We start from the raw sequence: 25,635 nt of genomic DNA on the forward strand, positions 1-25,635 counted from the left end.
AATTTTATCTTTTAACCCCAAAGTCTTACTTGTTTATCTTGGACCAGGGGTATGTGGCAGGGAGTGGTGTATTGTTACGAGAAGAAGAAAGTATAATAACAGCAGTTGTACAAGTAATATTGTTAATTTCCCAATTTAAAAAAGTCTAATAGTACTTAATTTCGAATAATTAACCAAATTATGATATACTTGTGAACAAGTAGATATTAATTATGAAAATGTTTTTGATAGAGAAACGTAGCAATTTATTGTCATGGCCTTGTTAAAATTACTCTTATAGTTTTAAAAATATGTTTGTGTAATGTTCATTAGAAACACCCTAGTTGTTGTTCAGCCTATCTTTAGTTGTGACTTTCCTTCCTGCATGTATTTATTTGCTGTCCTTGAGCCAAGTTTTATACAAATTATTTGAAAGATTTAATGTAGTATTGTACTTTCTGGTGCCATTTAGTTGATGACATTGCTAAAGACTAATAAATTTTTATTCATGACAAAAAAAGTACAGTTATTTACAAATGTTATAGAGGACAACTTTGAGCTCGTCTCATTAAATGTCTATAACTCATACTTTTTAATCCTGATTACCATTTTTGTTGTATTTGTATTGTTTGCATTTACAGTATTGCCAAGATTAATTAGCAAAAGGATTATTTTATAGTATATAGAAATTACCAAAACACTGTTAAAATAAGAATGAAGATCAAATTTATCTTAATAATTACACTATGTAATTTCACAAATTAACATTAGAAACTTGTATTATGGTATATCTAGAATTTGGTGCCAAAGAGAATCAAATTTTCCTGAAATTCTGCAAAATACCTTACTTTTGTTATTAAATGAATAGTTTGTTACAACTTGGCAATTTACAAAAAAATGAAAGAATTTAAATTTTGTTTAAAGTTTCGTTGGACTTAAACATGTTTATTTTTGCCACGTATTATCTTATTTACATTTGACATTTATGAAATGTAAATTTTATAAAGAACATGATGAAATGTAATCAAGATAATTACTTCTTAACATTGTACAATTTTTATTAAAAGCTTTTATCACTGCATAGAAAATTTCCATTGAGCTTTGTGTTTGGGAGTATGTGTGTCAGTCCTGGGGCTTGAACTCAGGGCCTGGGTGCTCTCCTTGAATTTTGTTGCTCAAAGCTACTATCCTACCAGTTGAGCTCCATTTCCAGCCTTTTGATGTTTAATTGGGGATAAAAGTCTCATGGACTTTCTTGCCTGGTCTGGTTCTGAACTGCAATATTTGATTGCAGCTTCCTGAGCAGCAGGAGCCATTGGCACCTGGCATTGAACATTTTACTAGAATAGCATTGACCCAAATACCAATTTTACTTAACTCTATTCGTGTATAAATTTAGATTTCTGTAACTGTAGTGATAATATAAAATTATTTTTTTGTGAAAATATGCCATATTTACCTTCATGCAAATATTTGTTTGTTTGGGTTACTCTTTCTGTAGGGATAGTATGAATTAGGCAGCAAAATATACATGGTTTTATTTTGTGTTGGCTTGTTTAGTGAGCTGTTCCCACTCTAATCTTCTTTTATTTTAGGAAATAATGCATCCATAAACATAGAGGTCGATCCCAGACATCCCACCATGCTTCCTGAGTGCTGCTTTCTTGGAGCTGACCATGGTATGTGATCTGAGAAGTCGGTATTTTGAGCTGAATGATAAAAATCTCTGTGAAACACTGTTAATATATTTTAACTACTTAAAAAATTCTAATGGTAAGGATTTCTCATTTCTGCACTGTATACGGTTTGACATAAAATATGTGATTTAAGATCACAAATCAACTAGTTGTGAAACAAATTGCAGATCAAATATAGTTTTACAAAAAGCAAAAACACTTTTATTCAACTTTTTCTTTCCCCTCCCTGCTGAAGTGGTAAAACCCCTGGGAATTAAGCTGAGCAAGAACATGCATTTGTGGTAGGTAACTTAGCAATAAAATTGTTTCTAAATTTCTATGATCTTATAAACTTTATAGCAGATTTTTTTTCCTGCTTTCAGGGATCCAGAAAATAGTCTCTTACAAAATTTGAAAGATGTTTTAGAAATTGATTTTCCACCTCGTACTATTCTGGAGAAATATGTAAGTTTTATCAGTGCTTTGCTATTCTATGTACTGTTCCATAATAAAATTTAAATGCTTCTCTGCGAAAAACCAGTCTGCAAAGGGAGAGAATTGGAAGATGTTTTAACACAGACCTCTGAACTACCAGTTAACGGTTGCATCAAAGAACTTGTTAACCTTTGATAGGTGGTTTTCAGTGTATTCATGGTCTTCAGCAGTAAAATGATTGATGGCAGACAATAAAGAGAAAAGTCCAAAGTAGCTAATGAGATGTTTAGATTTTCTATGCTATCTGCATATGCAACACTGAAATAAAGTTCTAATTAGTTTGATATAAATGTGAAGGATAGCAATGCAGTTTTTCAAAATGAATAGAAAACACTATTATTGTACAGATAATAAATGTGGAACTGATTTTTGGCAAAGCTGGTAAGATTGTAGAAAATTTAGTGGCCGTAATACTTTTTTTTCTTTTTCTATATTTATTTTTATGAATTTATTGTGAAGCTTAATAATGACTAGGTAATGTTAATTCCTACCTTTATATATTACAAAGACATAATTATGTATACAAGAAAATTGCTAGAACCTAAAAATCTCACCAGCCAAAGAGGGATCTAGTGTAACTATATGCAAAGGGAAAACTTCGTTGGGTGTTAAATAATGATATGACTGTATTTTCCACAATAATTTTCTGAAATTATAGCAGTATAAATCTAAAATTATAAACATTTACTATCATCTGTATTACAAGTTAGTTATTCCTTTGCACATCTTAAACAAATTTACTTAAAACAGTCAGCATTTTTCTTTTGAAGGATTTTACTATGGATTGTGGAATCTGTTATGCTTATCAACTTGATGGTGCTCTTCCTGATCACATGTGCAATCATCCCCAATGTGGACAGCCTTTCCATCAAATATGCTTATATGAGGTAAAACTAGAAGAAATAAGGACAATATCTACAAGATGTTTAGCAATTCCAACACAGGAAGTAGGTGGCCTTGAAATACACAGAACCTAAAATCTGCGTACTCAGGTCCTCCCTGCTTTTTGCTATGACATCCTTTTTCTTCTCTTGGCTTATGTGCATCATTTTGTTTCTTTTGAAAATTAGTTTCTGGGTGTTTTTTTTTGTTATTATTAAGGTGATATTCAGAGGGATTGTTACCTAAGTCAGGGAAAAAGTCCATTTCCTTTTTGGACAATGTCACCTTTTCCCTTGCTTCTCCTACTTGTATCATTTCTTCATCATAGATAGTAAAGAAGTCCCAAAGAATCTAAGAACTTGGAGCCTCTACCCTAAATATATTCATGAATATGAATAAATGTACTCTCCCAGGTGAGCTGGTGGCAGCAATAAAATGAATGGGATTAGCGGACGGGTGATAGCTGATTCTTACAAATACAGTAATCCTTTTTTTTTTTTTTATTGTGATAATCACAGCAATTTGTTCAGTTGATACTGTTTTCTTTACTAGTTATTTACTATATGGAGTCAGCTTTCATCCTGGCTTTTGCCATTTGATATCAGTAGCACTCATTATCTTAGGGTTCAGTTTATCTGATTAACTGGGCATCTATATACAAAGTACCTTCAAGTCGTATAGTGCTTCCCATTCCCAAGAGTCTTCTTTCCTACCATGCCTTTAGCAGTTGGTGTTACCTGCCCTTTACCAGTGGAGAACTTAGGGACACCCATCAGTCTACCTGACATAAAAAGCATTAAGCACCAAGTTTATTTTGAATTCCAAGGGAAAATGTGCTTGCTTGCATAATAATGAATATTCAGAGTTTTAAAAACTAATGCTTTTAATTAGTGGAGTAGATTAAGACCAGAATTAAGGGCTGAAGTTTTCAAAAACCTATGATGTCTTTTACAATATAAAATAAGTGATTAGGATTTATATATGTAAGCTACTTGAATGTACATATATCTGTGTATGTCTATTTGGGGATAAAGTATATAATTATCAGATTTTTAAGTGATTGCATAGTTTTCTTATAAACCAGTAGTTTGCACTTAAAATTCCAATTCTGGTTCCCCGTTTTAGTCTTATTTGTACCAGGACTTGACCTCAGTGCCTTGGATTGTGGCATCACTTTGCTGCTCACAGTTGTTGGGTTTACCACTAGAACCGTACCTCCAAGCCCAGCATTTTGCTGATTAAAGAATTTTACAGGGCTTTCTGTCCAGACAGCTTCAGATCATGAGCCTCTAGGTCTCCACCTCTTGAGTACTTAAGATTACAGGAATGAACCACCAGTAGCCATTTCAGTATAATTATTGCTTGTTACTCGTTCAAAAAATAATCTCTCTCAAGGGTGGGAGTTTGGCCTAGTAGTATAGTACTTGCCTAGCCTGCATGAAGATCTGGTTCAATTCTCCAGTACCATATACATAGAAAAAGCTGGAAATGGTGCTGTGGCTCAAGTGGTAGAGCTCTAGCCTTGAGAAAGCTCAAGGACCGAGCTCAGGCCCTGAGTTCAAGCCCCACAACTGGCAAAAAGAAAAAAAGAAATAACATCTCTAGTAAACTGAAAAGAAAGGAAGACTCCTTTTTGGTGTTATCTGCAATCATGCTGATAGGATTCCTTTACCTTCTTTTGAATTTTCAGTGGTTAAGAGGCCTTCCCACTAGTAGACAGAGTTTTAACATCTTATTTGGAGAATGTCCATACTGTAGTAAGGTAAGCAAATTGTTAATCACAGTTCATAAAATATGCCTAGCTTTTAGTGATATGTAATAGAAACTAGATGTATTGGTTTATATGTTTTAAAATTATTATTATTATTATTTTTTGCGAGTGCTAGTCCTGTGGCTTGAACTCAGGGCCTGGACACTGTCCTTGTGCTGTATCATTTGAGCCACAGCTCCACAAGAGTCCTTGTCTAGATTTGTTAAGTAATCTGAAATGTCTGAAAACTATAGTTTAAACTGTTTCTAGTATACTGTAATTTTATTATTTAGAATGTCTAAAAACTTCATTAAAATGAATTCTTTTTTCTTTTTAAGCCAATTACTTTGAAAATGTCTGGGAGGAAACCCTGAAATAAGAATGTAGAATTTCTGTGAAGAACTGGAAACTTTAAAGTTGTCAAACATATTTTATTTGATATCTTCAGAGAACATATAAAGCAAGGCATACCAATATCAAAAGCACAAGTATGGTGAGGCCATAGTAACGTACATCTTCCTTTGTCTCTTTGCTCAGAGTAAATGGGAAAACTGTAGTCCAAAGTCCTTTAGAACTTTCTAAATCTGTGACTGCCACACCAGTTGTGGAAGTATGTGGATAACAATGTGGAAACCTTGAGTTCTTCATTGTACCTTGGCTGGCAAAATTTTGATAGGGCTCACAAAATGAATTTGGGAATTCCATATAGTCATATTTGTTTGGGAAGCTCTTTATTCCATTCAAAAGTTCTGAAGACTCAGGATGTTTTTGTCTTCTCCTTGTGCTTTTCTATGGAAAAATACACTTTATTAGATTTGTGTTAAATAGATAATGTACATACTCTTAAGAATGTTAAATAAAACTTGTTAACATAGCAACTAAATCAGGTTGTTTGAGTGGTTCTTTTAAACCACGTGAGTAAGCTCTGTCAAATAATTTATAAACTAAAAGTTGATAGAATATGGAAACTGAATTCTCTTGCCAAGATAAACAACAACAACAACAACAACTTGTCTTAATTTGTGGGGGTAAGATGGTCACAACTAGAAAAGTTTTGGCCAAAGATTCCTAAACTTTGCCACATCATGACAACTTGATGAGTCCAGTTTTTTACTTACCAGAGGCTGAGGTTGTCACCAAAACTGTCTCACAGGTAGATGTGGGGTCATGTCTGTTGAAAAGTTGTAGGCACAGGCATAGATACTAAACACACTTAGTTATTTACTTAAATACATGTTTTCTGAGTTGCCAAAGCCCTGGGAATCAGTATTTTGCTTGCCACTTAACCCAGTTGGCCCTGTTTCTGCTTTCCTTTGGGAACCTCTCATTTGTACTATTTGTGAAATCATTTAGAAGGAGGAAAAAAAAACAGCTTATAAAACAAAGCCAGAAATACTTACATCTTCACATTAGTTTCACCAAGAAACAGCTGCTTAAATACCATCATTTTCCACCTCTAAACCTGCCACCCTTCCAACAGCTTTCAGTTCCCTATTCCCTTATTAAAAAGGTCACTGTCGTGATATTCTCAGTTTTAGAAGGTAAAAAAGGATTTCTCTATATATAAAACAAACATGTTTTGAAAGCCCTTAGCTTTCTCCTATTAAATTACTTGAGACCCAGATAACTAACTTTAATCCTACTGTCGGAGAGCTAACAAAATCATATTAATGTAGTTTTCCTCAAGTTCTGTCAAATTTATTCACAAAAGACAAAAGAAGTAGTTATTCCAGCACACAAAGAACAAGAATCATGGCATCAAAACATATTTCTGGGGGCTGAGAACTACTTTCTAAAGGCTTTCTAAACTACTTTCTAAAGCAATATTTATATAGAGAGATTGTATGTGAAAGTAGAAGATAACCACCTGATTAAGAACTGAATAAGAATAGAAACCAAAATCCTAAAATTTCAAGATGAACCATCTACTATATAATCTATAAACTTGGCATCTTGGCAGATCTGGATAACATTAAAATGGAAAGATAGTACACTAAGAGGTCTGACTTAAGAGGAAAGACAGTCTATAGGAGGTAATGACCAAATTTTCTTTACTTGACCACCTACATATTTTGTACATAAAATTTTATTATTTCACAGCCACATACATTTGTTTACACTGTCTGTGACTGCTTTTCCACTAAAAAATAGAGTTGAATCATTCTGATAAAAATATTTTCTGTCCATCTAGCCACATAGGAAAATTTTGTGGGACTACAGAAGTATCTCAGTGATGGAATACTTGCCTAACATGTGAGAGATTCTGGATTTGATCCACAGCACTAGGAGCAAAAACTAAAAATAAAAAATAAAACACACAAAACAAGAAAAAGGAAGTTTGTTGGTTCCTGGCCTATGGTATTTTTCAAACATAGGAAAGCAAAAATTGTTTGGAATCCTCTTGAAAATGGAAATTTTACTATGGAGGTAAAAGTGGACAAGGAGTTGCCTATACTCAAATAAGATGGAAAATCTAGCAGAAATGGATAAATTTCTAGAGACATACAAACTACTTCAGCTGAACCAAACTGACCCACAACACACAAGGAGATTGGAGAAATAATAGTCTTCCAGCAAGAAAAGTCCAGGTTCTAATGGATTCACAGCCAACTTCTATAAGACTTTTTTTTTTTTTTGGCCAGTTCTGGGGCTCGAACTCAGGGACTGAGCACTATCCTTGAACTTTCTCAAGGCTAGAGCTCTACCACTTAAGCCACAGCATCACTTCCAGCTTTTTCTATGTATGTGGTATCAAGGAATCAAACCTGGGTCTTTGTGCATGCTAGGCAAGCACTCTACCACTAGGCCAAACTCCTGGCCCCTATACAAGACTTTTAAAGATTAATTAACACCAGCATACCTCAAACATTTCCATGAAATAGAATTGGAAGGATAACTACAAGCACATTTTATGAAGCCAGCACTACATGCATCCTGAAACCTGGTAGGGACAGAATGAGAAAAGAGAACTATAGACCAATCTCTCTGATGAATATAAATGCAAAACTCCTTTGTAAAATACTAGCCAGACAATTCAGGGAATAATAAAAAAAATTACATAGTATATTGAAGTATGTTTTATCCCAAGAAGCAAGTCTAGTTTAATATTATGCAACTCAATAAACATAATATACCATATGAACAGAGCCAAAGATAAGAATCACACAATAATCTCAATCGCTATAGAAAAAGCCTTTGACATATCCAATATTCATTCATGTGAAAAACTTTGGAGAAGTTAGGAATAGAAGGAACATACCTCAACATGATAAAGGTTATCTTTAACAGATCAACACCTGACATTAAACAGTAAAAAATGAAAACCATTTCTTCTCAAATTTGCAAAGAAGGCCAAGTGGAATATAATCTCTTGCAACAAGGCAAGACAAAGACTTAAAAGGGATTCACATAGGGAAAGAAGTCAAACTGTCTCTATTTGCAGATGACATGATCTTATATCTAAAAAGAACTGAGAGACTTCATCCCCAAGTTCCTAGAGCTGATCAATAACTGGCAAAATTGCAGGATACAAAAATCAACCCACAAAAATCAGACGCCTGCGGGACACGGTGGCTCATGCTTGTAATCCTAGCTACTGAGGAGACTGAGATTTGAAGATCAAGGTTCAAAGCCAGTCCAGACAATACAATGCCAAGAGACTCTTATCTCCAATTAATCACTAGAAAATGGGAAGTGGGGCTGTGGCTCAAGGGTAGAACCATATCCTTGAGCTGAAGAGCTCAAGGACAGCACCCATGCTCAGGAGTAGGGAAGTAGCCTTGAGCTGAAGAACTCAGGGACAGCACCCAGGCTAGAGTTCAAGCCCCATGACCCCGCCCCCCAAAAATCAGAAGCCTTTGTGTATGCCAACAATGTACAAGTAGAGAGATATAAGTCAAGAAATAATTCCTTTTTAAGACTAAAAAAAAAAAAAAACCTTAGACATAAACCTCAAAGAAGCAAAAGACTTCTATAGTGAAAAGTATAAAGTCTGAAGAAGGAAATAGTAAATGACATCTGCAAATGGGATCACCCATGTTCATGGAAAGGTAGAATTAATATTGTAAAAATGACCTTATTGTCATATTGTTAAAGGCAATCTACTACAGATTTAGCATAATCTAATGAAAATCCCAATGATATTCTTTACCAAAACAGAGAAAACAATGCAAAAATTCATATGGAACAACAATAACAGAAGACTTTAATTAGCCAAAGCAATTCTAGGCAAAAAAAAAGAAAAAAGAAAAACATAGGATGAAGCTAAATGAAAGGACCTCCAGGATATGGAAACAAGAGCCATATAATGTGTGATTGTTGTTCTTACATTATTTCTCATCTCTTTTTTGTCCCTTGGTTATTTCATGTTGTTATAGTGTCTTACCTTGTTATCTGGTATATTTTATATATGTTTATTTGTTTATTTGAAATAGGATAGGGAAGGGGGAAAAACAAGATGAGGGGAGGGAGTGGGGGGAGGGAAATGGGGACAAAAACACGAGAAGGGGTATCAATGTTTGTGAAGTAATTCACCTATCTAGCGAATATAATGTAACCCTTCCATTAATTATAATAAAAATATTTTTTAAAAATCCCACAAAAAACAAAAACAAATGATGCTGATGATATCATGATCCCAGATCTCAAACTATGTAATACAGAGAAATAATAACAAAATCAGCTTGGTACTGGCATAAAAACAGATCAGAAGAAAAATCATAATAAGCGAAGTAAGCCAGACTCAAAGGAACTTAGGCTCAATGGTTTCCCTCATTCAGCATAACCAGTAGAAACCTTGGGCTCTAATAGCAAAGATTTACAATAGAGCAAAAACTTGATACATAAGGCCATATAGTATGAAGCTAATTGAATGGACCTCTAGGATATTGAAACAAAAGCCATATAACGAATGATTGCTGTCCTTAAGGTGCTATGTTATCTCTCATCTCTTTTGCTATTCCTTTGTTATCTCATATTGTCACAATATCTCACTTTGTTATCTGATATATTGGATACATTTGTATTTGGTTACTTTAAATTGGACAGGGAAGGGGGGAAAACCAAGGGGGGGGTGAGGGGGAGGGTAATGGGGACCAAGACATGTGGAAGGGTATCAATGTATGTGAATTAATGCACCTTCTATCTGGCAAATATCATGTAAACCTTTTATTAAATACAATAAAAAATATTAAAAAAAAGAAAAGAAAAAGCCATATACTTGACAATTAACATTATTTAACAAGGGAACCAAACAGGTATAAAAATGACAGTCCCTTCAATCACTGGTGCCGAAAAGGTAGGACATCCACATGTAGAAAACTAAAAGTGGATCCCCGTTTGTTATTATGCACCTTATATCAACTCAAAGTAGAACAAAGACTTCAACGTTAGACCTAGAATTTTGAAAACACTGCAAGATGGAGTAGGGAAAACATTAGAATTTACAAGCATAGGTAGGAACTTTCTGAAGACTAGTAGGGACCAAGCAGATACAAGAGACTTGACAAATTGGATTACATCAAAACAAAAAGTTTCTGCACAACAAAGAAAATAGTTACTAAAGAAAGACAGCCAAGCCAGGCGCCAGTGGTTCGGGTCTGTAATCCTAGCTACTCAGGAGGCTTAGATCTGATGATCATGGATCAATGCCAACCTGTCCATCAAAAACCATGAGACTCTTATTGCCAATTAACTACCAGAAAGTGGAGCTAGCCTTGAGCTGAAGAGCTCAGGGATAGTGCCCAGACAAAGACCAAATAAATAAATAATTAAATAGCCGACAAACTGGGAGAAAGTCTTTATCAGCAGAGGCCTAACATCCAAAATATACAGCAAATTCAAAAAATTAATAGCCCCTCTCAAACGAATCAATCAATAAATGGGCAAAGGAGCTTAAGACAGACTTTTCAGAAGAAGAAACGAGAATGGCAAATCAACATAAAAGGAAATGCTCTACATCCCTAGCCATAAAGGAAATGAAAATGAAAACATCTTTGAGATTCCACCACACCCTAGTTTGATTGGCCAACATTAAGAATTCAAACAGCTGGGGTGCCAGTGGCTCACACCTCTAAGCCTACCTACGCAGGAGGCTTGAGATCTGAGGGTCAGGGTTCCAAGCCTGGGCAGAAAAGTACATGAAACTATTATCTCCAAGAAACTACTAAGAAAAGGCTGGAAGTGGTGCTGTGGCATAAGCAGTACAGCACTAGACTTGAGCACAAGGAGGCTCAGGGACAGTACCCAGGCTCTGAGGCCAAGCCCCTGGACTAGGAAAAAAAACTGTGTGTGTGTGTGTGTGTGTGTGTGTGCGCGCGCATATATATCCAAACAACAACCAATATGACGTATGGGTAAGAAGTAACCATATTAGTGGGCTGGGAGTTTGGTCTAGTGGTAGAGTGCTTGCCTAGCATGCACAAAGACCCGGGTTCACTTCCTTGGTACCACATACATAGAAAAAAAGCCAGAAGTGGTGCTGACGCTCAAGTGTTAGAGCTAAGAGGAAAGCCTAAGGACAGTGCTCAGGCCCCGAGTTCAAGCCCCAGGACTGGCAAAAAAAAAAAAAATAATAACCATATGATACAGTTGGTGGCAATGTCAACTAGTACAATCACTATGTAAGGAGATTTGTTGGTTCCTCAAAAAACAAAACATGGAAATATCCTCTGACCTAGCCATAACACTCTTGGGCATCTACCCAGATCATTACAAGTCAGGATATGGTAAAGACACTTGCATTTCCTTGTTCATTGCTGCAATATTCATGACATCCAAGTTATGGAAACAGCTCAGATGTTTTAGAACAGTTGTGTGAATTAATAAAAATGTGACATATATACACAATGGGATTTTACTCATTCATTAGAAATAATGTCATTTGCAGGGAAATATATAGACCTAGATCCAATCATGCTAAGTGAGATAGGTTCAGTTCAAAGACAAACTGCACTAGTCCTCTCAGATGTGGAAGCTAGATATAAAATGTTATTGGACATGATAATCGATCCAGGACTCTGAGTTCACACACTGACAAAAGGAGGATACCCTTAGAGGAAGAGCATAAAGGTGTAACTTCTCTGAACATTTCAAATGCCATTTGTTGTTACTTTTCTTTGTTTTTTTGCTGTGAGATTGTTTTGGGGGACAAAACAAGGTGCAAAAAGGAGGGAGGAAAGGTGAGCAAATGCTATTATTCTATTCAGTATACAATATGGGAAAAATGAACTATATAACTTGGAGAACTGGAGAACAGGGAATAATTGGGTGACACTGTCCAGAGCAAGAACTGTACACAGTATCTGAATTATGAAAAGGTACGTTAGCAAAAATACAGCTGTAAAAAAAAAGTATTAAAAACTTATTTTTCTAGGCTTTTACTGTTGATCTTAAAACAAAAGACTACTTCGGTATGAAAAGTACTCTAAAATACATATATTCAAAACTCAGAGGTCACAGTGATTCAATCACTATGATAAATTGATAAAGTCAAAACTGAAAATATTTTTAATTTGATGATAAATATGAAAACAAAAATAATCATCTGTAGAAAAACAAAGATTAGAAGCAAATCTTGAATGTATCCAGAAAGATACGGTTGTAAGTCATCTGTCACTGTGACATAATAGCTGTATCCTGTTGTAAGGGTAGGACTGTTTCTACTCTCCATTTCAGAGCTTTCAGCACAAGGTCTCCCAGCCCTGATGCCTCCAGCTTTGTGGTAAGATAAAATGTTATGGCAGGAATTCATGGTAAACTGCCCCACAGCAGCTATTGAAATGAAGGAAATGAAGTCCCAATATTCCTTGAAAGGGTACTCCTGCCATAACTTCTGACTTCCTCTCTCTATGCTCCAGTCCTCCAAGGTTTCACTACTTCCCAGGAGCACTGTGGGCTGGGGAGACTAGGGAGAACTATCAGTCTGGAAGCGTGGCTAGAGAGTATTCAATGTACATTCATGACAGAAGAATTACCACTATACTAGCAATGAAGGGGAGTCTCATTATCCTCGGTCTACAGAAATAAAAAGGCCCTACAGGTAAAAACACTACACCTAGAAGCCACCCATATGTCCTTCTGTGGAGTCCTCGTACTTTAGAATACTAAGCAGCTAAAAGAAATAACAATGACACATGCAACCCTTGAATCTCCACTAGTTATATACTGCAGAATTTGATTGTTTTCCCTTTTAATTTTTAAATTTCAATTTCATACACAAAATCATTAAAACTATGTATTTATGGAGTAGTATGTGATATTTCTTGGTGAAGTCTAGTATTTTCTACAGTTAAGATCTTATCTGAGCCAGGTGTGGTGACTCACGCTTGTAATCCTAGCTACTCAGGAGGCTGAGATCTGAGCACTAAAGACAGCCTGGGCACTAAAGATTGTGAGACTCTTAGAAAACAGAAGTGGAGCTGTGGCTCAAGGGGCAGGATGGTAGCCTTGAGCTGAAGAGCTCAGGGACAGGGTCCAGGCCCAGAGTTCAAGCCCCATGTCAGACCAAAAAAAAAAAAAAAGTCCTATCTGCAAACGGTGACAAGTAAACTTGTTTTCAATCTGGGTGTCTTTTTTTTCTTCTCCAAATTTTCTTGCTATGATTTTCAGTACTAGTTGCATGAAAGTAGTGATTTATATGACATGCTGGAAATGACAAAATTATATAGAGACAGAACAAGACAGTGCTTTCCAGTGTTTAAGACTGGGGAGAGATTGTGACCACAAAGCAGCACAGAAATTTCCTGGTGGTCATGGAACAATCTGGTGGAATGATGGCGGAGGTTACTGTAGACATGCGATAAAACCTGTTAGGAATGTACGTGAGTCAGTGGAAAAATTACTGGTATCCAAATCAGGTCTGTATTTTATAGTAGTATACCAATGTCAAGTTTTTGGTTTTAAAACTTGTGCTGCTGTTAAGTGAAATTTTTTCATTGGGGGAAAAGCGCATAGGAGTTTTATCATTTTTGCAGTTTCTGAATCTACAACTGCTTTTGTGCTTTTTTTTTCTTGTGCAATGGATCAAACTATTTTAAGGAAAGAAATGGAATATAATCCAGCGCTCTCTCACCAATAATACAGTAAAGGTGAAATAAAGATTATTGTTAGACAGGAGAAGAAAAAATAGTGAGGACCACAAAAGTTTGGAAAATGTTAAAACTAATAAAAATTCATTAAACCAACATACAAAGAAGTGCCAGGCTGACACTGTGGATACACAGGATGTTAGGATGCCACTTTTCTCCCTTAAAACCCACTTTCAGACAATATATTCCTAATCAAAATCCTATTGTGCTTCTTCTCCACAAGCTGGTTCTTAACTTTTGGGGGGATAAGGACTTAAATGTCTAGCAGATTCTTGAAAGAAAATGATAGAAATACTTACATTCTTAGAATTTGCTGTAAAACTACAATAACTGATGCAGTGCGGTACTGATGACAGAATGGAAGAAAATTAGAGTCCAGAAACAGGACTGTGTTTACATATTTCCTCTCCTGCTCCTCCTCCTCCTTTTTTTTTTTTTTTTGCAATACTGGAACTTGAACTCAAAGCTTTTACATATAGTCTTAGAATTTCTACGTTTTGTTACCAAGCAGTATTTTGTCTTTAATTTTGCAAGAAGGAACCTATAAACAAACCCATTTAAAATGGATTTACTGTTTATAGTAAAAGAAGTATCTTTCTTTGGGTCAACTTGTATGTTTGTTGGTTGAAGCTATACGTGATATGCTTATTCATTTTTAATATGACTGCCAAGAAGTGCTCAGTTTGATTCACATCCAGAACATGCATTCATTTTTCTCAAGTACAGGGGGCAAAGGTGGAAATATTAAATTATCCTGTTTCATATTCTAAACTACTCCAAATAATTTGAGGGGAAATAATGGGATATAAATCATGTAAAATGTTGGCTATTTCTACAATTTTCCTTCTAGATATAAATATATATATGTTCCTGTCCAATTAGGAAGGATTTCTGATGCTAGCAATGCGTCCTCTGTCTACCCAAATGATCCAATGATGTAAAAAATACATTATTTACCATTGCAAAGATATGGAACCAACCCAGATGCCCCTCAGTAGATGATTGGATCAACAAGATATGGTATTTATACACAATGGAATTCTATACTGCCATTAGAAAGAATGACATCGCCCCATTTGTAAGGAAATGGAAAGATTTGGAAAAAGTCATATTAAGTGAAGTATGCCAGACTCAAAGGAACATATGTTTAATGGCTTCCTTCATTGGAATAATTAGTACACATCTAAGACTTACCTAGCAGAGGATTACAGTAGCTCAAACTCTAGATATACAAGGTCATATAGCATGAGGCTAAAAAGGATCTCCAGGATATGGAAACTAGAGCTTTATCTTGTAGATTTGCTGTTCTTAATGTACTATGTTATTTCTCTTTTGTTGCCCTTTGGTTAATCTCATATTGTTACTGTATCTAACTTTGTTACCTGGCATATTGTATATATGCTTATTTGATTATTTGAAATAGGAAAGGGAAGGGGGAAAAACAAGATGATTGGGAGGGGCTGGGGAGAGAAAATGGGGACAAAAACATGAGAGGGGGTATCAATGTGTGAGAAGTAACGCAAGTACTATCGGCAAATGTAACTGTAACCCCTCTATACATTACAATAAAAAATACATTATTTTAAGATACAATCCACTGACAGAGAAACCCTTTTCATTGTAGGGTTAGATGAAAGGAACCAATATAAAGATTGAAAGAAAGGAGAAAAAAATCAGATACGTATACAAACGTTTCTATGCTGTTCTTTTCTACAGTCATTGGTTTGGGCTACTTTTGCTTTATCACCAGGATAAATGTCCATTCTTATTTAACAACATTGTACAATCTTAGCCCTTAGAAAACATAAAATGTCCTTATTTTCAAAGAGCATATTTTTTTTTGCCAGGCCCTGGGCCTTGAATTCAGGGCCTGAGCACTGTCCTTGGGCTTTCTCAAATCTAGAGCTCTACCACTTGAGCCACAGCACCATTTCTGGATTTTTTTTGTAAGTATATGGTACCGAGGAATTGAACCTGGGTCTGCATGCATGCTAGGCAAGCACTCTACCATTAAGCTAACCTCACGGCCCAAAGAACATATTTTAATGAGGCATTTAAAAAAAGAAAGAAAGAAAGAAAGAAAGAAAGAAAGAAAGAAAGAAAGAAAGAAAGAAAGAAAGAAAGAAAGAAAAGAAAGAAAGTCATCTCCCCACCAAGACAACAACAAAAAAAAGCCCCAACCAGCATCCCCTCTCACCTGAGCTGATTCCTGCTTCACAGACTCCAAGAGCTGCTGTTCCTTCATTTTCCTAGAAGTTGCAAAGGGCTCAGCACTTCTTTCACTGCGGACTTTTGCTGCTAATTTAGGTTGCTTTGGAATGACTTGTTTTGTTGCATCCTTTGTGGAATCAACCTGTTGGCACAGACCATAAGATGGAGGGAAACTTTGGACAGTTCCTTAAAAAGTGCATTCATTGCAAGTTCAGAAATGCTAAACTTGCCTTAGTTTTCTATCACTGAGGTGTGTCTAATTAATATGAAAGACTACAGGAGCTTATGATATTGCCACACTTTTACACAGGTAGTTTAACCTTGTAAGATAGTAACAGTTTGTGTCATCTAGAGCTGTATACCAGTACAAGAGGTTAACTGAGACAAGCCTGCTGCCTTTGGGTTTCTTTTTCACATTGTGGTGATATCTGGAGAATGACTGACTCTCAATAACCTAGAAGTAGACACAGGAATCAAAGGGCAGATCCTATGAGCCATCTGGGAGATTGAAAGCCAGTGAAGGTTCTTATGTGAAGTATTTGTTCACCAGCTTCATGTTTACAGCAGCTGAGACTGCTGACACCTTCTTTTTTTTCCATGGGTTAAATAGGGAGCAGAAGACAGGAACAGCACAAGGGGAAATAATGGAGTAGCCAGTGCCAAAACAGAGAATGAATTACACTGGCTGGGCAACAGAGCCTTAATTTGTAGTCTCTCAATGTTTAGCTTCCATTGCCAAGTGTGTTCATTCCTTCCCTTTAAAATATACTGGTGTTTGGTGGCTAGTTCCAAGTTGTCACAACACCCTTCTTTATTGTTACCTCCTCCCAGATGGATCAAAGACCAGCCAAACCACCACCTTTCAGTAACCTGCAAATTGGAAGTTCTGCCTATCACTCAAGCCTCTTTAATGTACCACTCAACTCTCTCAAACTATTGGGAAGACTGATGGGTCCCCATCCCCAGGGCCTCTCTTCCTCTGACGTCCCCTTATAAATGCACTTCCAACTACTTGTGTGGAGCCCAGGACTGGCACACACCATCTCTTCCGAAATGCTGCCTTACTAAGCCTTGGAACAATATGACCTGAATCATTGAAGATTAACTGGCTGATTTTTTTCTCTACATCTTTATTGAGATACAATCGGCTAAACTATCATATACGATGCACAATGCAATGTATGTATGTATATATACACACATTTATGTATTATACATTGTATAATATCACCATCAAGTTAATGAGCACAATCATTCCATCTGTTTCTTTAGATGTTAAGTACATGATGCATTTTTCGGGACATGATAGCTGTAGTCACTGAGCAATACATTAGACACTGATGACTGATTAATCTTAAAACCCAAAAGATTATGCCCTTTGACTAGCATCTCCCTATTTTCCCCTAGTAACTACCATTCTATTCTCTGTCAGATTTGTTCTTTTAGGTGCACATGTATGTATGTGATACTATACAGTTTCTGTCTTCCCTTCCATGACTGTTTTATTTCACTTAGTGTGAAATAATCCCATCCTCCAGGTTCATTTATGTTGTCAAAAATGGCAGATTTCCCTTCATTTTTTTTTTTTTTTTTTTTTGCCTTTCTTGGGCTTGAGCTCAGGGTCTGAGCACTGTTCTTGGACTTTCTCAAGGCTAGAGCTCTATCACTTGAGCCTCAGCACCACTTCCGGTTTTTTTCTATGTATGTGGTGCTGAGGAATTGACCCAGGTCTTTGTGCATGATAGGCAATCGACCCAGGTCTTTGTGCATGATAGGCAGGCACTCTACCACTAGGCCAAACTCCTGGCCCTTCCCTTCATTTTTATGACTGGAGAACATACACACACACACACACACACACACACACACACACACACACACCCCCTATTCAAGGGATAATAAGTTCTCCTATCTTAGTTACCATAAATAATACTAAACTGAACATAGAGAGGCCCAGTACTCTTAGAGATACCATAATTTCACTTCCTTTTGATATATGTCCAAAAGAAGTATGGCAGTATGGCTAGTTTATACAATACTTCTATTTTTAGTTGAGATATTATGATTGAGGTTTTTAGAAGTCTAATGTACTATCCATTGCACAGCAGAACCTATTATTGAGGTTTTTAGTAGCTACTATGTGTTAAGCACTTAAGATACCGGTTTTGCCCTGAGAGCTTCAGTGCCCTATGAGGCTTTCTGGAGCTGATGTCAGCTGCCCTGCCAAGGTCCAAGGTCACCTATTGCTGATAAACACAGTCATACACACAGGAGGGTTCTGTTTTGAAGAAAGCCTTTAAAATAGTTAAGAATAAGGTGGAAAATAAAAACTAAGGTAGAATAGCAATTCTTTTTTTTTTTTGCCAGTCTTGGGACTTGAACTCAGAGTCTGAGCACTGTCCAATGGATTTCTCAAAGCTAATGCTCTATCACTTAAGCACCGCTTCCAGCATTTTCTGTGTGTATGGTATCAACGAATCAAACTCAGGGCTTCATGCATGCTACACAAGCACTCTACCACTAGGTCACACTTTGGGCCCTAGAATATCAATTCTTAAACTTTCCTTATCCTCAAAGACCTGAACATAAATAGAGAAAATGTATCAGGCATTCTACATAATCAAACAGGACACTATTAATGTGTCATTTTCAAAGCAACTCTACTCAAATGAAGTAGTAATTTGTAATGTTCCATCCCTGTTTCTTACTGATCTACAAAACCAAAGATACTTCAGACTCCTAAAATCAACAAAGCTATAATGCGCTTCTAATTGGGAATTTTGAGAAGGCTCAGGAGAGAATTTTTACACCGTGAAGTTGCATAGAAAGATTCCTTCTGGGGCTGGGAGTTTGGCCCAGTTAAAAGTATCCAGGAAGGCAGATTATGGCCAAATATCCACACTATTCCACTGGGGACTGAGACACCATCAAAAGAACTTAAATGGATAAAAGGACTTACTGGCTCTTGGGGTCGGGGGGGGGGGGGGAGGGGGAGAAGCACCTTACTCAAACTTAGATTTGCCTTCACAAACATTGTTTTTCAACAGATGAGAGAATTTTATAACTTTACCTCAATAAGTAAACATCATCATCGTTTTCCCCTCTGAGTTTTTAACATTAAGTCTCAGTAGAGTCTGGAAGCCTGGCAGTGGTAGTGGATGAGTGAAACTGCCACAGGCCCTGACAATAGTCCTCAGGACTTGGGGGAGGGAGGGAAACACAACCCTCAGTCCCTCAGTTGGTGGCCTAAATGAGTTCAGCAGCCCTGATCAGGAGTCTTCTCTTTGGACTGACAATGTGACTGACTATAGGAGCTGCCAGAACTGCCACTGAGTGATGTCAGCTTACATGCCATCATTTTGACTGAGGCAGGCAACCCCAAGATTTGCTTTTCAGGAAAACTATCACTGTCTGTACTATCTTGATGAAAATTCATTTCCAGTAACAGTAATAGAAGACTTTAAAAGGAAAACTCCATTGATAGGCAACAGTTTGTGATGCCTAGTAAAATTTCTTATTAGAAAAATACCTCACATTTGTTTTACAAAAAGATGCTACAAGTTTGCTGAGGCTTTTGTGGTAGTATGCACTTTCTAATCCCAAACCAAATCAAATATTTTGTTTGTAGTACTAAATTTCCCTCTGTAAGTTTTACTTAGGCTGAACTAGATAATAGTTCACCATTGGTGGCTCCTGGCCTATAATCCTACTTACTCAGGGGGCCACACAACTGAAGCATTGCAGTTTGAAACCGGCCCTGGCAGAAAAGTCATTGAGACTTATCTCCAATTAACCAGGAAAGTGATGCTGTGGCTCAAGTGGGAGAGTACTGATCTTTTGCACAAAAGCTCAGGGATAGTGCTCAGGCTCAGAGTTCAAGACCCAGCACCAAAAAATAAACTCTTGTCCTTTGAACAATGAAGTATAAAAATATTTTTATCTATATAGTGTTTCTGTTTCACTGATTGCTTGGTAAGTATCTGTGTACAAAATGAGTTCAAATTTAGTATATTATTATAGCAATGCACATAACAAGAAAACATTTTATTAATAAGAAGACTGTAACAAAATGCAAGAAATTTGAGGCCATGTGGTTGGAAGCAATTCTGAACTCTAAAGCTTTTGATGTGTTCCAGAAACAATCTATTCTGGAATCCTTTTTCTGTTTGACTCATTCAGTCTATTTGAAGTGTATGATGAATTGTATATTTGAATTTTATACTGAATCACTTCTGTTATCACAAGGTCACCTTTGACCATTTTCAGGTTTGATTTTTTTGGACATTACAACATCTGTGAATTTTAAAAATTAAGGTAAATATAGTGTAGATCAAGTTGTATATTATCATTTTAAAATATATGTATGCACTTTAAATACTAGCAAAATGTCATTGATGACTAAATATTGTTCTGCTGTAAAATATATCTTAATTAGGATGATCACATTGCTAACAGAAATCATGGTCTAAAGAATGAATATTATTCTTAAGTGTTTTTACTCACAAAGTACTCTAATCAAAAGTAATAAAATATTTTTAATGGAGACTCATTGGAAGACATGTTTTATGTTCTATTATCTGCATATAAAATGGTTTAACAACAAACACCCTTTGAATTTGATGAAACTGAAAATTCTGGTGGATAATAATTAGAATTTTATATCAGAGGATATAGTTATTGGATTTTAAAATGACTGCTTTTATATTTCAATTAAGTTTATGAAAGTAAAATACTACAAAAAAGTAGAAAACTCTTGTTAAATGAGTATAGATAAAGTTGTGACCATTACTGCAGGGGGAATGCTATGTCAAGGAAATGGCTCTTTGTTTTGTTGGAAAAGGGATAAAAATACAAAAGTCAATAAAACTGTTAAAATAAGGCTCCGTAATTACCAAGATCAAAATCCAGTGGCTTTTTATTAAACATGAACTTTTGTTCTGCCTCCTGCAATACGTAAATAGTGCTGACAATTGGTTTGTGAGGCACTTGCTACAATAAAATGTAATTGTATCATGAGAGAAAGGTGACAATCAGGAGATCATGAAAAAATTACATATTCTCACTGGTAGTTAATTAGCCATGCAAAACCTCCTCAAACAGATATTCTCTTCTATTAGGAATGATTACTATGCAGGCCTACAGATGTCAATACCACAGTCATTCAAATACTTCTTTTCCTACTAATTGAAGGTTGTAAAGCTCTGGTGCCAAGGTTTTGCTTCCAAAGAGCTAATTTATGACTAGAAGGATATTTTATGTCTTCAGTTGCAGCAGCTACAAAATTCAGCAAATCAGAACCATCTGTGCACTGATACTTGACTCACCACTCATCTAGCAGCCTATCAGTCACATTAGTTTGTATCCTGCATTCTTGGCTCGTGAACATTTGTGATGATCCAAAGTTCATAAGAAATATTAAAAGTGAATGACATTTTGACCCTACCTTATTGTACATGAATGAGGAAAAGCAGTCCCCCCCCTTTTTTGCATATGGATAGCATCAAGGAAATATTGGATGTTTAGTTGCCTATCCAATAATGCAGCTAACAGTAGTCTCAAATTGACACCATCCTCTTCTTAAGTACAATTGAAATTCTTTGTTTAAAGTTTTATCCATTTTCCTTAAAGTTTCTCTAAGGGAGACTACTGCAAGAGGCAGAATAATGGAAGAAATGTGGCAGATTTTTTTTTAAAGAAATTGTTTGTATAGATTGAGCTATCTGTATGTACAGATAATGCCTAAGATTATTATCCAGCCCTCTATTATGCTCCCACTGGTAGGCAAAGCAGAGTTCAGTAACTAAAGAAAACCCAAAGAGAAAAGGGACATAAAAGTTCTCATGAAAACAAGTATTAACCTTAGCCAGGTGAAGTCAGTGACTGCTTTATTTCTTTAACAATACTCAATAGGCCACAGATCCTACTCAAAGAAACAACAGGTCAAAAGAATTTACAACCCACATCTTAGTGCTGAATTAAAAAGGAAATAGGAATTAAATATAATAAACAAGAAATTGATGTGAAAGAGTTTTGAGACCAAAAACGTTCAACCAAGGCTATCACAAGGATCCCAAGGGATTATTCTACTTACTTTTTGATTGATTGGAGTAAGATCATTTATACTTAGTTCTTTAGTGGAAAAGTCTAGTGGTCCTAAGCATATTCCATCTGGGTTGAGAAGTTTCTTGAGCTTTTGATAGTTTGGCTTTTCATTATAAGCTAAACTATGAACACATATCAAAAATTGGGCTATTTCACCTGCAAAGTATTAAATTTTTGTTATTCATAATTAGAATTATCTAAACTCTAACAACTTTACCGCTTATACATACACACTCCTGACTAAACTAAAAATGAACAATTCAATAATCACTTAAAAATTAATATTCAAGGGCTTAGAGTTTGGCCTAGTGGTAGAGTGCCCACCTAGCATGCACAAAGGCCTGGGTTCAATTGCTCAGTACTACATACATAGAAAAAAGCTAGAAGTGGTGCATTGGTTCAGTAGTAGAGTTCTAGCCTTGAGAAAGCCCACAGACAGTGCTCAGGCCCTGAGTTCAAGCCCCAGGACAGGCAAAAAAAGTATTCAAAAATGACTGAAATATAGTAACTTGGAGATCTGATATGATGGGACAAATTGGTATTTTTTTGCATATATTTGTTGATATGTTTGATTTTGAGAGGAAATAATTTTAATAATTATAGTGATTTTAATTTTTAAGGACAATAAAAATGATACATTAGACATACTAGACATGTCAGATATTTTTGGCATTTTAGGATTTTGAACTCAGGACCTCAAGCTTTCAGGCAAATGCTCTACCACCTGAACCACAATCCAGCCCTTCTGATGTTTTTTTCTATATTGAATTTTCCAAATATTCTGCTAAACTGTTACTTTTATAAGCCTTCAGACTTCGAAGGCAAAAAAAAAAAAAAAAACCCTGCAAATTTGAACTAATGCTTTCGCTTTGAGATATGGCAGTGCAGTTAGAAATAACCTGATTCCATATTTTAACTACAATTGATTTACACATATTGTAATCCTCCCTTCATTCCTGTATGCCGGGCCAGAAAATGGAATTCACAGCATCAGTGCTTTAGCTGGACAGGATGAGGAACAGCCACCATTTTTTTCCTTGTGAGATAACAGTGACCGATCTTTCTCTAAAGATGCCACAGACCTTTAACTTACTTTTAGGGAGTTTTGTTTTGTAATGGTGGGGATCGAAATTAGGTACTAGGCATATGCTCTACCACTGAGCTACACTTCCTAAACTATCAGTTTTTATGTAAAACCAAAACTAGAACCTAAAGTTAGAAATATAGGAATACATTACAATACTTATGGTTTGCATTTTTGTTTTAGGTGGTAGTTAATATAAACCTGAGACAGAAGTAGAAGTAATATTATCACACCACTTAAAAGCTGGTAGGGTTTCATTCGTTCTCAGCAAGGTTTAGATATGCTTTGCATTTTCAAATTCACTTTTCAATATCCAATTCTAATTACTGACCCAAATGTGAGTATCCCTTGCCTTTTTGCTGAGGCACTTATGTTCCATGATGGGGAAGCCTAGGAAGCTTTGTGTACTGGCAGGAGGGATTCTTCCCTTCCCCTCCAGGCCTGCCTCCATTCAAGTGGAGAAATGCACAGGCCTTGGGTTTCACTTCCCATAGGGAACATTTCCCAAAGGAAATATCCCTTTCTCTCTGTTCAAGCCAGAGCCACCATTTTAGATTCAACAGTTTAGAGGATTTTCTTTTTGGTTTGTTTTTAGAAACATAGAAGTAATATGCTTAAAAAGAGAACTATTGAGACTGGGCTTTTATTCTTTTTCTGGACAATGTAGTAATTACGCATATATATCAAATGCTTATCTACCATTCAGTCAACCAGATCTCTACTAACTAGCAAGCTCTGCTGCTTTATCGCCACATTTATAACTGATGTTTCCTGGAACCTCTCAGGGGACACCCAACTGCTGAAGGGATGATAAAAAAGAGGAAAGAGGATATTCACTACCACTAACACCGTTGTTATTTGGTCTTCTGGAAACTGGTAAGCTACAATTGGTACCTGTTATGATTCTACTAACTAGAATATCCCAAATGGAAAGCAGAGATATTTTGTTGAGAACAAATCACTGATCTAAGACAAGGGAAAACTCCTGGCACTCCACCAACTGATTGCAGCTGTGCTGCAGAGCCTTCATGGGACTGAGGTCTGCAAAAATGAGGTACCCAGTGAGGTAGTAGAGGGAGAAAATGAGAAGACCCACGTCCATTATAAATTTATTATTATGAACTTGAAGCTTAAAACTATTGGGATGTAGTACTAGGATATAGTATTGTGAAGTTAGACTTGCAAGATCCAGATTTATTATATCAAGTACATTTTAAAATTTGCTAGCCTATTTCCAGAGCTATAAAACAAAAATGCTTCAAGTAGTATGTAATTGTGATATTCTTGAATCATCTGCTTTTCAAAGCTAGTGCAATATTAAGTATCATTATTGACTATCATTTCAAGAGATAAAAACCTGTGAAAGTATTACAATGAGTTGGGCATGCATACTTGCAAACTTCTTGACTGTTTCATTTCATAAAATGTCTTAGGAGCCATTTATAAATCAGTTCTTTAATTCTCAAGATTGTGTTGCTTCTACAAACAATTGCCTAACAATATAACTTCTCTTAATTTTAAAGTTTCAACATTTTGTGCTCTTGAAGTAGTAGAAATCTGCATTATATATACAGTAGCATAGTACAGATTCATACAAATAGTTTGTACTAAGTGGAATGAGACACTGTTCCTATAAATGACTCTATGTCTCATATGACTTAAGTCTTATTTCAATAGCAGAAAGAAACATTTGTCTAACACAATACTGGGCACCTGGCTTTCTTTTCTAATGCTAAACAGAACAGTTACTTTTAGTTGCAAGAGAGACCAGAAAACCAAGGTAAATATAAAATCTGAAAAGAAAATTAAATCTCATCTCTTTCCTTCTGTCCCACTGAGCTAAACATACTATTACAAGGAAAAAAAATATCACTAAGACTTTTAGCCACAAGGAACGTTGTCATCTTGCTCAAGTTATTTAATTCAGTTACTGAAACAAAACTTCCACTTTTCGTCACTTTCCTCTCCGTCTGGTCCATCCACTGAAACCAAGTGGAATGCCAACGACTTGTGGGGACAAACAAGGGACTTAGGAAAGGCAGATGAGACAAAGAACAGGTGGTTCCTGTCTCACTTTTGTCCCAAGGGACAGTTCCGGTTTCCAGTTAAGGAAAGGGTATGAGTTTAACTGTAAGACAGTTTACTTCTACTTTTGGACTCACTGGTAGATACTGATGCTCTGTGATCTCAACTGGGGAGCCTGTGCATCTGTTTAAGAAATCAGTTACACTGGGCACTGATGCCTATAGCCTATATAATCCTTTTTGCTCAGAAGAGTGAAATCTAAGGATTGCAGTTTGATGCTAGCCCAGGAAGCAAAGTTCATGAGATTCTTATCGCTAATTAACTACCAGAAAACCAGAAGTGGTG

General features: G+C 36.1%; 2 protein-coding genes across 6 annotated transcripts in view; one reads left to right on the forward strand and one right to left on the reverse strand.

Moving 5' to 3' along the window:
- The window catches only part of Fancl (FA complementation group L), a 64,752-nt gene extending 59,546 nt beyond the window's left edge, over nt 1–5,206 (forward strand). The window contains exons 9-14 of one of the 3 annotated variants that reach the window (XM_090336882.1): nt 1,575–1,658; nt 1,912–1,957; nt 2,039–2,120; nt 2,921–3,037; nt 4,723–4,794; nt 5,121–5,206. In XM_090336882.1, the coding sequence (XP_090193008.1) occupies nt 1,575–1,658; nt 1,912–1,957; nt 2,039–2,120; nt 2,921–3,037; nt 4,723–4,794; nt 5,121–5,156 (437 nt within the window). In that variant the 3' untranslated portion in view covers nt 5,157–5,206. Of the gene's footprint in view, nt 1–1,574; nt 1,659–1,911; nt 1,958–2,038; nt 2,121–2,920; nt 3,038–4,722; nt 5,087–5,120 lie in introns of those variants that run through there. The other 2 variants (XM_090336883.1, XM_090336880.1) reach the window with 2 other exon arrangements.
- The window catches only part of Vrk2 (VRK serine/threonine kinase 2), a 74,321-nt gene continuing 53,878 nt past the window's right edge, over nt 5,193–25,635 (reverse strand). For all 3 annotated transcript variants that reach the window (XM_090336877.1, XM_090336878.1, XM_090336879.1), the window contains exons 11-13: nt 22,171–22,337; nt 16,066–16,221; nt 5,193–5,571 (exon numbers count right to left, since the gene is read on the reverse strand). In XM_090336877.1, the coding sequence (XP_090193003.1) occupies nt 5,227–5,571; nt 16,066–16,221; nt 22,171–22,337 (668 nt within the window). In that variant the 3' untranslated portion in view covers nt 5,193–5,226. The remainder of the gene's footprint in view (nt 5,572–16,065; nt 16,222–22,170; nt 22,338–25,635) is intronic.

This window comes from Megascapheus bottae, chromosome 7 (genome assembly GCF_031878675.1).
Source record: "Megascapheus bottae isolate mThoBot1 chromosome 7, mThoBot2.hap1, whole genome shotgun sequence".
In the NCBI taxonomy this organism is placed as follows: Eukaryota; Metazoa; Chordata; class Mammalia; order Rodentia; family Geomyidae; genus Megascapheus; species Megascapheus bottae.